The sequence below is a fragment of the Phodopus roborovskii genome, unplaced genomic scaffold (assembly GCF_943737965.1).
Source record: "Phodopus roborovskii unplaced genomic scaffold, PHOROB, whole genome shotgun sequence".
Taxonomy (NCBI): domain Eukaryota; kingdom Metazoa; phylum Chordata; class Mammalia; order Rodentia; family Cricetidae; genus Phodopus; species Phodopus roborovskii.
The window spans coordinates 5,981,512-5,995,267 of NW_026126547.1; the positions used below are offsets into that span (position 1 = coordinate 5,981,512).

At 45.6% G+C, this 13,756-nt stretch overlaps 1 protein-coding gene across 4 annotated transcripts in view; it reads right to left on the reverse strand.

Moving 5' to 3' along the window:
• Cobl (cordon-bleu WH2 repeat protein) overlaps window positions 1–13,756 on the reverse strand; it is a 220,974-nt gene that overhangs the window by 8,535 nt on the left and 198,683 nt on the right. For all 4 annotated transcript variants that reach the window (XM_051200605.1, XM_051200603.1, XM_051200606.1 and 1 more), the window contains 3 exons: window positions 11,043–12,928; window positions 8,994–9,113; window positions 7,698–7,952 (listed from right to left, as the gene is read on the reverse strand). In XM_051200605.1, coding sequence (XP_051056562.1) covers window positions 7,698–7,952; window positions 8,994–9,113; window positions 11,043–12,928 — 2,261 coding nt within the window. The remainder of the gene's footprint in view (window positions 1–7,697; window positions 7,953–8,993; window positions 9,114–11,042; window positions 12,929–13,756) is intronic.

Below are 13,756 nucleotides of genomic sequence, written 5' to 3' on the forward strand. Positions count from 1 at the left end.
CCCCACAAAAATGAACTTTGAGCTGCATGCCACTCTACGAATATTCCCCCCCCAAAAAAAAACAACTGTAATAAGTAATCTCCAATGACATGCAGGCGAAGTCATCCAGGAGTCAAGTATATACTAATGTTTGCAATGTGTTTCTACTGCACACAAATAAAATCCTGAGCCAGGTGTGATGGTCACACACCTGTAACCCCAGCATTCTGAAGATGGAGACAGGAGGATCATTGAGTTCAATGCTCATCTGGGCTACACAGTGAGATTTCATTTCAACAAAAGAAGAAAAGGTGTATGCAGGTAGGCAGAAGGGTAGACAGTGAAGATGGGCACAGTCATGAGACAAAACAAAAATAGCAAGCTGTCTTGAAACGCTGTTGGGGCTAGATATAGGGATGTTTGCTGCACAATTATTTCAACTTTCCAACATGTCTCTAAAAAATGATAAAGAACAATCCTTCATGCAAAAACAAAATAAATGGAGCTTGCTGAACTGTATTTTACAGAAGTCAGAATAAGAAATGGCTGTGAATCCTAAGCAGGCTTTCAAGTAAATCCTCTAGCCAACCGTGAGATAGTCCATTTTAAAAAAATCCCACAATGTAAAAACTAGAATTCGTGTGAGTATCAGGAGAACACACTGTGGACTGTAGACTTGCACCTTGGCTGGGTGAAGCTTTGAGAGCTGCTCACACCCTTTTCACCCCTGTGTCTTCCACTGGTAAAATGAGAGTGAGGTCACTGTTACAGAGTTGCCAGGTGGCCAAGGGCATCTCACAGGGTGCCCAGCACAATAGGTGGGCTAGCACCCCTGCTCACTGTATGGTTCCAGGGTGCTCCTGTGTTGGCATGTTTCCACACATGCTGTGGCTCTTGGTTTTGGAGGTTTCAGCCCATAACTGGGTCAGTCCAAGGTGTTGGGTCTATGGAAGCACATCACGGAGGAGGCACAGGATAGGGTATGTGTGGCAGGGTACACACACTCCTTTCACAGGAAGGAAGGAGAAAGCAGAAGGAGCTGGCCAACAGTGGCCAGAGCTCCCATCAGGCTTCTCTTTTAGCCTATGGGCTTCTGGAGAATACACAGATGCAGACTGTATTACTTCCCAAGGCCAGGTTTAGGGGTCTGTAATGAGGATTTGCCATGAAGCTACAGGCTGAGTGAGCACTCCCAGCTTGCTGATGTTAGGGTACTGAGGTCATCCTTTCTGGGATATTGTGATACCTTACCTAGGTGAATCTCTTAGAACCATGAGGATAAGTGGGGATAGGGCAAACTGGTGATGGAAGGAGAAGAGAGACAGAGGAGGCAGAGTAGCTTCTAGTCTGTTGCTCTGACATGCAGTGTAGAAGATTTGGAAGTCAAGTGTACTATCAGCAAGACCAATATGATGATGTAACATGGGCTGGAATAGTTCTCAGTATATGAAAAACATTTTGGAGGCAAAAGTATGCTCGTGTTTTTTTGGGGGGGTATATAAAAATAAAACTACAAAAGGACAGCATGGGAAATATTTATCTAGAATTTCAATGAAGCAAGTTTAGGGAGGCAAGTAACTGTCAATGAAGCTTGCCCATTACTGACAGCAAATGATGTCAGCTCGGGCTTTAGCTACACTGCTGAGTTACTGCCTAGATTAGCGCTAGGGACAATTGTCCTGTTGAGAGTCTGTCCCTGTGGCCAGCAGACCAGCAGCAGCCTGGGAGATAAGTGTGTGGTGAGGAGGAGAGAGGTGGTGCTGATGGGAGAAGCCGTCAAAGCAGAGATCAGTGTGGATGCCACACACCAGAACCTCCTCCAGGACGCATGCTCCCTAAAAGAATCTTGTATTATTTTGTCTAGACAAAAAGAAAAGTTCTCCAGGGGTCACCAGAGAATACAGAATGCTACAAAAGCATTTCACTTTTGTTTTTCTTCCTCACCTGCTGAGGAGACCATTCCCTGCACAGAGAAAGGAGAAAGCAATAGTGCTTCTGGCCCAAAGAAATCACCCAGAGAGCAGGAAATTCTCGAGTGAAGTGATTTTCTTCCAGGTTGGGTGGACAGACTCTAGGCAGCAGCTAGTTGGCAGCTGAGGGTGCAAACAGGTCAGGAAGTAAGACTGGGGATGCCCAAAGGTCATTTTATTTCCCAAAAGGAGGGTATATACTTGCAATTTGAATTGGATATCCGGCAAGGTTTTCTCCTGATTCTCATGGGCTCTCAGTATATATACAGCAAGATGTAACAAGAAGGCTGGGATGTTGCAGCATACCATGAATGAGGCATACTCTCTTAATTCTTCCAGCTTGTAACCCAATGCCCACTCTACCCCAGCAGCTATGGATGGGGTGATGATACAATGATGGGTGAGTTTTGTTGTGCAAGTTCATGTTGTGCAAGCAGAGGCCTACATCCAACAGGACTTACACTAGTTCTCAGGGAACTCGGAGCTATGACCTGCATTATGAAGGGAAAATTATATAGTGACAATGTGGGAACACTAAGCCAGCCTGTGACTGAGGGATCCTTTGGGGGGAGTTGAGAGTGGATGTGAAAGCAAGAAGGATGAATGTACCCAGCAGTTCTGTAACATGCTTTACCCCAGCTCCGTTTCAGGTAACCTGGGGAGCTGTCACAGGAGTATCTTGACTGCCTGTCTTGAAGCCATTCCAATTTAACTACACATAGCTAGGCTTGCACGATGAACAACCTGGGCCCAGTGTTTGAAGAAACTGTACTTAGTTGGGAGTCAGGTCTGCTCTGACACACATTTCTGTTCCCTGGTCCCTGGAACATGGCGTTCTCTTCAACTGAGAAGGAAGAGGTTTGTTTTTCTCCTCCCTAGCTTGGGACCTCCTGATAATGTCACATGTCTAATCAGTTCTTGGGACTTCCTGTAGAGATCAAGAGACATGACATGCATGTGTCTACATCTGTGATGCCTGTAGTGGGAAAGAGGGCACCTGTGCTGTGTGAGCTCAGTGTGGCTCATGGGCATTTGCCAAGGAGGCCAGGAGCTGATAAGATGTCTGGGCATTGCAAAGGTGCTGACCTAGGAAAGTTTTGCCAGGAAAAGTCATAGGATATCAGCACCTCACCTGCCTATTTATCAAATGGAAGCCACAGCCTTTCCTCCCAGGGGACTAGAGCAGGAGATTGTTATGCTCTCTGCGTGGGGTGGGGGTGGGGATTCTCACCAAGTCCTTCAGTTGTTCTGAAAGTTTATCTCTCTCTTTCTGTGTCTCTGTGACACAGTGCTTTTTGTAGGTATCACAATGAAGCTTCACTCAACTGTTAATCTGAATGGATCTCCCTGTGTCAGCATCCTGGAAGATGCTATTGAAGGCTTAGGGGATGGAGCACTGCCATGTGCATGTTTACACACACACACACAGATAAGAGGAAACAAGGTATGCATTCCAAGCCCCCTGACTCAATTCATTTAACACATTTTTACCTTGGCTATGAATGAAGGACTGGAAGGAGGAGAAGGAGGAAGCTGTCACAGGGAGGTGGTTGTGCACTGAAACCTATCCTTGAGAAGAGGGTACATGCTAGGAAGAAACCTGAGTGATTATAGCAGAGCTTCATGTGTCCTCATATGGAACCAGAAGCAAAGCAGGCAGCTGGGAGTTGCACTGGCAGCCACCAATAGCCAGAGAACAGGGCCACTCACATCACCAAGGCAACTGTGATCACTTTGAAAGACAATGATGTCATCTTTAAGATAAATTCTCCTTTTCCATCAAACTGACCCTTGCGTATCATGGGCAGCATCTTCCCAATGAGACAGGAGTCACACACAGTAGGGTGAATAACCATCCCACTTTGCATACTATGGTCAGTTTTCTGTTCTTAAAGTTCTGAATCTTAGGGAAGCCCCGCCCCAGGATCTGAGCTCAGAAAGGGCTTTCTCAGGAGTCAAGAAGCATCATGTGATGCGCACTTCAGCCTTTCACAAAATCCTAGAGGGCCCATCTGAGCAGGAACTCACACTAAACACCCAGGTGTGAAGGGTCACAGTGAACACCCAGCTGTGAAGGGTCACAGTGAACACCCATGTGTGAAGAGCCACAGTGAACACCCATGTGTGAAGAGTCACAGTGAACACCCTGGTGTTAAGGGTCACAGTGAACACCCAGGTGTGAAGGGTCACAGTGAACAACCAGGTGTGAAGAGCCACAGTGAACACCCAGGTGTGAAGAGTCACAGTGAACACCCATGTGTGAAGAGACACAGTGAACACCCATGTGTGAAGAGCCATAGTGAACACCCATGTGTGACAGCCACAGTGAACACCCAGGTGTGAAGAGCCACAGTGAACACCCAGGTGTGAAGAGACACAGTGAACACCCATGTGTGAAGGGTCACAGTGAACACCCAAGTGTGAAGAGTCACAGTGAACACCCATGTGTGAAGAGTCACAGGGAACACCCAGGTGTGAAGGGTCACAGTGAACACCCAGGTGTGAAGAGTCACAGTGAACACCCATGTGTGAAGAGCCACAGGGAACACCCAGGTGTGAAGAGCCACAGGGAACACCCAGGTGTGAAGGGTCACAGTGAACACCCAGGTGTGAAGAGCCACAGTGAACAACCATGTGTGAAGAGCCACAGGGAACACCCAGGTGTGAAGAGCCACAGGGAACACCCAGGTGTGAAGGGTCACAGTGAACACCCAGGTGTGAAGAGCCACAGTGAACACCCAGGTGTGAAGAGCCACAGTGAACACCCATGTGTGACAGCCACAGTGAATACCCAGGTGTGAAGGTTCACAGTGAACACCCAGGTATGAAGAGCCACAGTGAATACCCAGGTGTGAAGAGTCACACAGAAGCTTAACTGAAGAGAGCTCAGCCCAGGCTGCAATTGCCACTGACTTACTGGATTTTCCTTAAGGTCAGTAGAACTAAGAGGGGAAGGACACTAAAGAAATAGCTGCATGTTTTGACACCTCCAAAGCCATTACAGTCCGTGGCCCACACAGCAGGAGAGCTCTGACTGACCAGCTGTTTGGAACCTTTACCTGAACCTTTACCTGATGCCCCAGGTCTAGTGCTCCACAGAAAACATGGCAGGAGGAAGGCAAACCATTGGCCACAAAGGTGGGGGAATTCTAGAGATCCAGCGACTGCCCAGGAAAGGACAGTGTAGCCCATGAGGGGCTGGGAGGGGCTGCTTATGAGGGTCTATCATCCCATCAGCCACATTCTGCAGTAGGTGGTAGAGGTCATCTGGTTTCAATAGTGACAGCTAGAGTGACAAGAATCTGTTCAGTGTCATCTTGCCCCATATCACCCAGGACCCAACTTAAAGCCCCCAAACACTTTATAAACAAATATGCTATGTAAATCCTTAAACATATACTGACTTTCCAGAATAGATAAGGGGAACCCAAGAGCTAAGTCGGTCCAAGAAATAATCATTGGTCTTGTGGATTCCATGTAGGCAGCTGACCGAAAGCTGAGATCATGTGGGAAATGACAGCTGTGTCTCCTATGCTGGCTAGAACATGTTAGCTCTACTGACCTTTCCTCCAAGCATGCCTGGGGTGTATACTGGCCAGCTTCCTCCTCACCTCCAAACCTTCAGCTGGCCATGTCTACTGCAGCCCCTCTCATTCTCTGTCCTTCATGTCTACCTCTTAACTTTCCTGATCACTTGGTCTACTCTTCCAGATTATTTCAATTTTGCTTCTTTTTATCTTTCTACAAGGCAGAGGAAATCAGTCTCAGGGAAAGCAAGCCTGAGTATTAAATGTGTAGACTACCACTTGTTAAGCTGTATTGCCTTGGTTTTTAGCTCCTCCTGACACAGAGGTCTTTTCAACCCTGTAGGAGAAAGTGTCTATTTTGAAAAGCTTCAGCTGGTGAGATGTGTGTAACTATTGAGAGTAAGTGTGTATGTCCACACAAGTATGAGTTTGAAAAGCTTATAAAACATATTAGGCACTGGAAGACATTAATAATATAATACTAATACCCATTTGTTATAATGAAAATTATTTATACTTCACCAATTATGAATTCCTAGGAATTTCCTCTTGATATTATCAAACCATGGTTGACTAGCTCACAGAAAGGGCAGGATGGGAAGCGTCAGATAGGCTATACTCAGTGTTTTCCAGAATATATATGGCAGTAAAGAATACATATAATTATCCCAAACATTACTTAGAGCAAAGTCCCTTTGTAGACAGTTTAACTCAGCTGATGTATGGGTTCTAACTTCTGAAAAGTCTGATTCAGGTTCAGATGTCACCTATAGACTTCTTGTTAAGAAATGTGATTTTAGGAGCTCAGAAACACAGCCCTCACTAAATGGTCCTCACTAAATTACTTAGGACTTCTCCAAGAGGTTCAGAGCAACCAGTTCTGGAACTCAGCCTCTGGGAAATGGCTGCCTGGGGCCCAGAGGAGACTCAGGGTTGTACTCACAGTCTTCTGCCTCCCATGACTCCATCTTAATCATCCATGACACAAGTTCAAAAATACACCAATTCTATAGACATGGGAAACCAAAAGGGCCCCAAAATAAAGGTCCCAGGTGCCTTCTTGAGGAGCCTGTGTGAAGCCTGTTACCCTGCAGTGCTGCTAGATAAGGACCTGAAGTGGGCTATACCTTCAGTGAAGATAGTTTACATCCTTAATAGGAAATGTAACTTCTTGCATGCCTACACAGTCACATCTTCCTAGCCATGGCTGCCTTCAAAATAGGACAGGCCCAGGCAGATGGTGGTTAATCAGGGAACTGAGCCTAATGGATTGTGAGGGAGTTTGGAAAACTGCTACTCAGGGGTGCCCATGACTAGTGATGAGGGAAGGACAGATTTTCCCAGCTCCATGTCCTAGCAACCTTTCCTTTCCTCTTTCCCATTAGACCTCTAATTGGGGAACAACGAGCTCTGTCTGTCTTATTCAAGGCAACAGCAGCCTATGTGAAAGAGGCCCAGCCTTGGGAGGACACAGCCTGGGCAACAAGTACCTTTTGCATTAAGTCCAGTCCAAGAGACTTGAATTCTCTAGCTTTGTGCATTTCACATATGAAGTGAAGATTAACTTTCTATAGACCTCTTCAAGGACAGCACAGTTTTAGATGCAGAGATGATCTCCTGGAAAAATCTAAAGTCCCCTAGCCTCGTTGTTATTAGCATAACTTTCCATATCCAGGAGGCATGTGCAACTACGGAAGTCAGTGAGCTCACAGGGCAGTCTTGAGATGAAGCACAGCTTGGAAGCCAGGTGGAATTTTTACTGCTTCGGGGGCTGCAGTTCTCTACAGTGTCTAGGTGGGAAACAGGTATGCATGCCTGCCTGCATCAGACTGTACAGAAAGAGACCCAAGGGAAGAAAAAAATTGATGCTCTGCTGTAAGACTCTGAATTCCCTGAGAGCTATGCATTATGCTGGCAGATGAAAGTTGGTAGTGGAGATAAGTGATGTCATTGAAGGCTAAAGGTGATGCATTCCCAGTAGGAGCTCCAGGGAGCAAAGTGGATTCTCAGCCTGTCCCTGCACTAGCGCTAATTTGGGCTTAGAAGGGGGACAGGAGTGGGTTCAGCTTAAACATTGCCACATGGGCACCAGGCAGCATGCAGAGCTGGCTTTTTTCATCCTGAGTCAGCTCTTTTCTGCCCAGCCCTCAGTGGTGCCCTCCAGAAGCTGGGTTGCACAGTCAGCTTCACCTCCATTTCTGTTACCCACGCTGATGCTCACCTTTCTCAGTCTTGCAGCTCCTGTGCCAGAGCGGATGGCATCCATCAAGGCTTGCCTGGCATCCACTGTGTTGCTGAGGGTGCCTGTGCTGAACCTGGAAACTGATATGGAGGCCTGGGAGGATGGAGGGGGTGGTGGTGGCAGGACAGGTGGGGGTGGAAGGCCATGGTCTTCTTGCTGAGTTTTGTCCAAACCTGGAGCCAAGAGCGCAGCATCTCGGAAGCTCTGAAGCTCTTCAGAGGCAAGGGATGACACCTAATGAGACATTTAAATGATTACTACAGTGAGTGCTCATGTACCCCATCTTATGTGTGACACATCATGGCAATGGCATCATAAATGCGATGAGATCATAAATGTGGGATTACTATGAATAGAATCAATACCCTATAAAAGAGACTGTCATGTGAAGCCTTTGTATGAAGGTACTAGGAACCACAAAGACAACTCTAGGCATCACCAGTTCTGTGGCTGCCATGATCTTTGACTTCTAGCTTCCAGAACTGTGGGGAATGAACCCCTGTTGTTTCTAAGGCACCCATCTCTGTTGCCTTGTTCCAGCAGTCTGCCAGACTCAGGCAGTTACAATTTGTGTAAAGGTCCTTTCTAAGATTATAGTACATAGCTACCCATTTCACAGTCAACCTCAAACAGCCCTTTAACGATGAACCACAGGAAACAGGCATCCATCTCCTGATGACTTATACACATATCCCTGTGCTCTTCCAAAGTGTAGCTCAAAGGCACCATGTACGGCAAGAGTACTCTCTTCACACGGAGGATAGAAAAAGAAGCCAGGCACACAAACTTGAATAACTAGGGGTGGGGGTTGATATCCACTAAAAGCACAGCAGAAATGTACAAGTCACATCATTCCTTAAATCCCATGTATGACAGCTACAGGTGCATTGTCTTGCTTCTAAACTCCATATTTTGTCTACAGTTGTACATGTTCAGGGCTAGATTCACAGCAGCCTCATTCTGTGAGGGCAGACAGTGGCCTAGTTTTCTTACCCCAATATCATGACCATGAGAGAATTTGGAAAGTGTTAGTGTACAGGGTAGGCCTGCAAAAAAGGCAGGAAAATGCTGGCGACCTCTCACTTTCTATGAGCAGTAGCCATGACAGCTGCCTGGAGTTGGGTAACAATGTGCCAAGTAAGTAGAGTTTGCAGTTCTGATGGTGACTGGCATCTAGCCAGAGTAAGGGACACTTGGTGGTGCTGGCCTAGGTTGCTGTGGAGAAGGGTAGACAGTATTTTGAACCTGTTACGTATGGGAGGCACTTTTTCTTACCTTCCTCAGGCTGAGAGTCCCACTGTGGCCCCGGATGGCTGCCAGAAGGGCAGATCGCTCACTCTCTGTCTCCATGTAGGATGGTTTCTTTGGCCTTCCTTCTGAAATATGTTCTGTAGTCTAGAATATTAACAAGGTTAACATATTTCACTCTGACAATAAGGAAATGCTAACTCCCTTTCAGCGGAGGCCTATAGCGTTAATTCCACTCAATCTGTCTGCTTAAAGGTACATTCAGAGGGTCCCAGAAGAGCTTTCAACTCAGCCACAGCATCAAAGCATATGTGCACAACCATTTTCTCTTCTAGTTTCAGCACAGTATTCGGAGATTTTACTGAGCCATTCAACATGTGTAGACCAGGCTTTGAGCTAGACTACGTTGCCCAAATGTAGGATGATGGAAGTGTTCTGAGCGCATGCAGGGATGTGGGGCTAAGCCCACTAGAGTTCAGTTCATTAAGGGTTTTTCAACTTAGCATACCTTCAGCTTTCTATGGGCTACCATGATGTAATCCTGTAGTCAGTTGAGGGGCAGCTATCTGAGAATGAAAGGCTACAGATTTAGGGTTGCATCAATTGTCTCTTACTATGAGATTATTCCTGCTATCCTATCTTTCTCTAGATGACATGTAAATCTTATAAATACACTGAAATCTTCTAAAGCTGGATGAGAATGTTCCTGGGTGACATTGGGCCAGTACATTTAGGATCAGCCTACCTTGTTTCCTCAACGAAAATGAGAGGAGATAACTCTTCATTATTAGCACTGGCTTAGTCATAATATTTTGATGTATTAAATGAGCTGATATGGAAAGGATCTCAAAATTCTTGCTTTTGTTTTGTTCTTACTGTAGAATGACATTGCAATGCCATCACATAAAGTTTCAGTCAATAATATACCACACTGTGACAGAAGACTCTTAAGACTAAAAAGGGCTGAAAGACTCCTGTCTTTCAGTGACACTGTAGCCATAGTAATATCCCACTGTAATGCCTTTTGCAGGTATTTGGAATGTAGGCAAGCCTACGCATTGTACTGGTAGAAATCTAGAGAGGTATGACACACAGTTACATACAGTTGTAACTCTGGATTATGACAGTGGGTGACTATGTTATTGTATCATGCATTTACTATTCTATAGGTTCTATGGTATTCCCTTAGCTATCTCCCAAATGACGAGGTCTGCTACAACAGCAGCATCCTTTTCATCTCCTGTTAATGTCATTTGATGTAGGAAGAAGTCCCTGCTGAGTGCTGCCCTGTTGTCATACAAGCTTTGTGTGACACCTCATGATGTTCCCACAACAGTGAAACCAAACTGCAACACAGATCTCTGAATGTTTAGCTGTGTTCATCAATACATGGCCCTGCCTGAGTCTTGCTATCTCAGAGTGTCAAGATGTTCTCCAGAAGCTCACAAAAGGCACAGTCCTCAGCCTGTTACCACAAGGAGCTGGTGGAGACTTTAGGAGTGGCATAAGGTGGGACATCCAAGGTCACTGGAAGGAAGTCCTTGAAGGGGATGGTGGGACACTTGTCTTTCATTTATTTCTCTGGTTATGAGGCGAGCATTTGATCTGCCATGTGTTCTCAACACACTGTGTTGCTTTGCTACAAGCTCAAAAGAAACAAGACAACTGACCATGAACTCAACCCTTCAAACCTTGAGCCAAGATAAACCTTTCCTAAGTTTTTCAGGTAATTTGTTATGATAACACAAAGCTTGACAAAGTGCTTCTGGATGGGAGTACAGATGGTCCCACCCACTGGCCTCATTATTGCTCTGGCCTAGTGGATGGATATTTACTGATTGACATCTTTTCTGTTGGATTTCTGGAGCCCAACAAGATAAAGCCCATCGGCCTCTCTAGTGCATTGATTCAAATGTTTTAGAAGAAGGAAACAGAATGTAGTTAAAACAAAACCAGCAAACCTACAGTGTTGTCTTTGCAGTATTTCCTTCAGTCCCATTCTCAAGATCTACCATGGGGATGAAAGCCCTGCTCAGGCGCTCCCTGTACCTGACCCCTGATGCCCACCACATTCACCTTGCGGAGCTTGTCCCTCCCTCCTGATGAGTGGATAGCTTCCATTAGGGCACTGTGCAGAGAGGTGTCTTTTGGAACTGGCCTTTGAACAACAGGCTTGAATTTTTTCTTTGGCCCAAAAATGCTGGATGGTAGAGCATCCTCTGTGTCTTGAACATTTGTAGTTAACGGACTAGACTTCTCTTCTGTCTGTAAGATGATGTAGCTGGTAGGGCTAGACTCTTTTAGACAGTGAGGAGGTTCACAATTTCCTGGGGGCCATGCAGAACCATTCATGAGTATCCTCCCAGAGTCACGGGCCTCTGCCAAGAGCAGAGGGGGTGGGTGCATCCTGTCTGGTGCCTGTGTGGGGTTAGATGTTGAGCTCGTCTTTTGGTTACTTGTAGTTTGCTTTTCATTGAAACCACAGCTCAGTCCCACAGAAACACGATCCCGCTGGGAAGATCTGACTGGGAGGAAATTAGAGTTTCTGTGAACAGCAGCAGGACACTCTTGAGTTGATGACTTCCCATATGAGCTTCTGACCTCCACCCTGGGATGGTCTCCCGCTGGTATCTGCTCACCAGGGTTGTTGGAAAGGCAGATAGAGCCCTGGTTTAAAACATGCTCATGCTGTTGTGCCTTCGAGTATAGGTTAGGAGCTTCATCATCTTTCCCGGTGGGAGGTGGTCTAACCAGCTTTGACTCTTCATGACCCTTTTCAGCAATCTTCTTATGTGGTCTCACCACATCAGCATGGACTTTTGGAGGCCCCATCTTCTTGGCAATAGCAGAGGCCATGTACTGGCTGGATGTTCTTCTCTGAGGCTTGAGGAATGTGACTTCTGTGGAGTTAGCTGCTGGCACTTTCACATGACAAGAGACTGTTGTACGTGGCCGGCTTCTCTCATCCTCCTGGTCTGCCCCATATTCTGGTGGAACAGGCTGCTGCTGGGGAGTGGGCAGCGTGAAGGCTGCCTTCAGGCCATTATCCTGCTGTGGTTTTGCTGGTGTGGCAGTGGTGGTGATGGTGGTGGAGCTTTTGGCTGTAGCCTCTGCTGGTCCATTCAGGTATTTTTCCATTGAGTTGCGCCTCCAGAACTCTTTGACTTTTCCAATAGGTTGCCCATCTGTTTCAACAACAGCTGATGAGTGGGATATGGTCCTGCTGCCATTCATGTGAGGACTCACAAGATTCCCTAGTTCATCAATCTTAATGGCACCAGTGGAGAGGGACACACCCCTGTCATAACACCTCATCTCTGATTTGGGAGGAACAATTTTATATGTAGTGAGGCCATACTTGAGTCCATAGCTTCCCCCTGAGACTTGGCCATGATGAGACCATGGAGGTGGTGCTGAGATGGAGTTTTCATCCTTCCCATCTTTTTGATTCGCTGGCAGTGTATTTACTCTGTGACCTGCCTGTGTCTTCTCACAGTGAGTAGAACCATGCACCTTGCCTTTATCCTTTGCTTTTAGGTCATCTATAAAAAGCTTTGAAACAAATGAAGTAACTCTGGGGTCTATTTCAATTGGATTCTCATCTTCAGATGTGTTGGCTAAGATTGATGACTGATTCCTCTTTCTGATATCCTGGGAAGGAGGGGAGGGTTCAGGCTCTTTTCTATTTGACCTTACATATGACTGGTGATGCTCATTCTGAAATGGAGACAGGTGAGATCTTTGGCTGGCAATGGCCCCTGTGTTACAAGCAGCAGCACTATTGCTTCTACTGGAGAATAGCCCTGAGTCAACAGGCTCATCAGAAACTTCCCCGATAAATGTAATTGGGATGTCATCCACGCCATTATCAGGGATTATGGCTTCTTGCAGACTGTGGTTAGACACACCATTTATGGAGCTGGTTAGAGAGCTGGTATCTGTTTCATAATTTTCTTCTGTTCCTGCAGAGAAAGAAAAATACAAGTCACCAATTGGCACCCTTTGTAGAATTTCCAGTGAGTTAATGCAAGCATGGCCAATACTTTGATTTCCCCAGGGATTACTACTGTTTTTTTTTTTTTAAGCATACATGTTAAATGTTATCTTGATTTATAATTCACAACTGCCTGGAGCAGAGAGCCATTTGCAGATCCATGATGTTTTAGGCTGAGATGATTTTGCCAAGCCATCCAATTATTAAACAGATTCTTACATTTGATGTTCTGGAAAATGTCTCTCAACTGAACTGGGATTTTGTCCTTCTTATTTCTGTGTCCACTAAAAGCACAGCAAGATATGTAGAACAATTTGCTTTAGCTTTAATTTCTTAAAGAGAGAGTAAGTTTTGGTACTTTCAGAATTACACGGATTCTTCATAGCACTAAATTACACGATGGGTCATGGGGTTACAATCTGTAAGAGACAACATGGCTGGCTCAGTTTCCCAGCTGTGTCAATGGGATTCCAATGAGAAGAGACAGAAAACTGAATTAGACAAGATCAGGGTCACTTTTTAAAGTCTGTTTTTAATCCTTGTTTTGTTTTTCTAGTTAATTTTTGATGTATGCCATTAAGTAAATAGTGTAGCTTTTTTTGTCTAAAGGAGTTCCTGCTAACTCACTGAAATTGTTTGCCTCTGTCTTGACCTTATAGTGTTATTTTCCAAGAAACATGTTAAGAGTGGTACCATTGGGTGTTCCATGCTAAGGGTGTTTATTATGGACAAAAGATTGTGTATTTTGCAATACAAGCAAGAGAGAGTTATGTTTTAATAAAGACAGTTGCTTCTC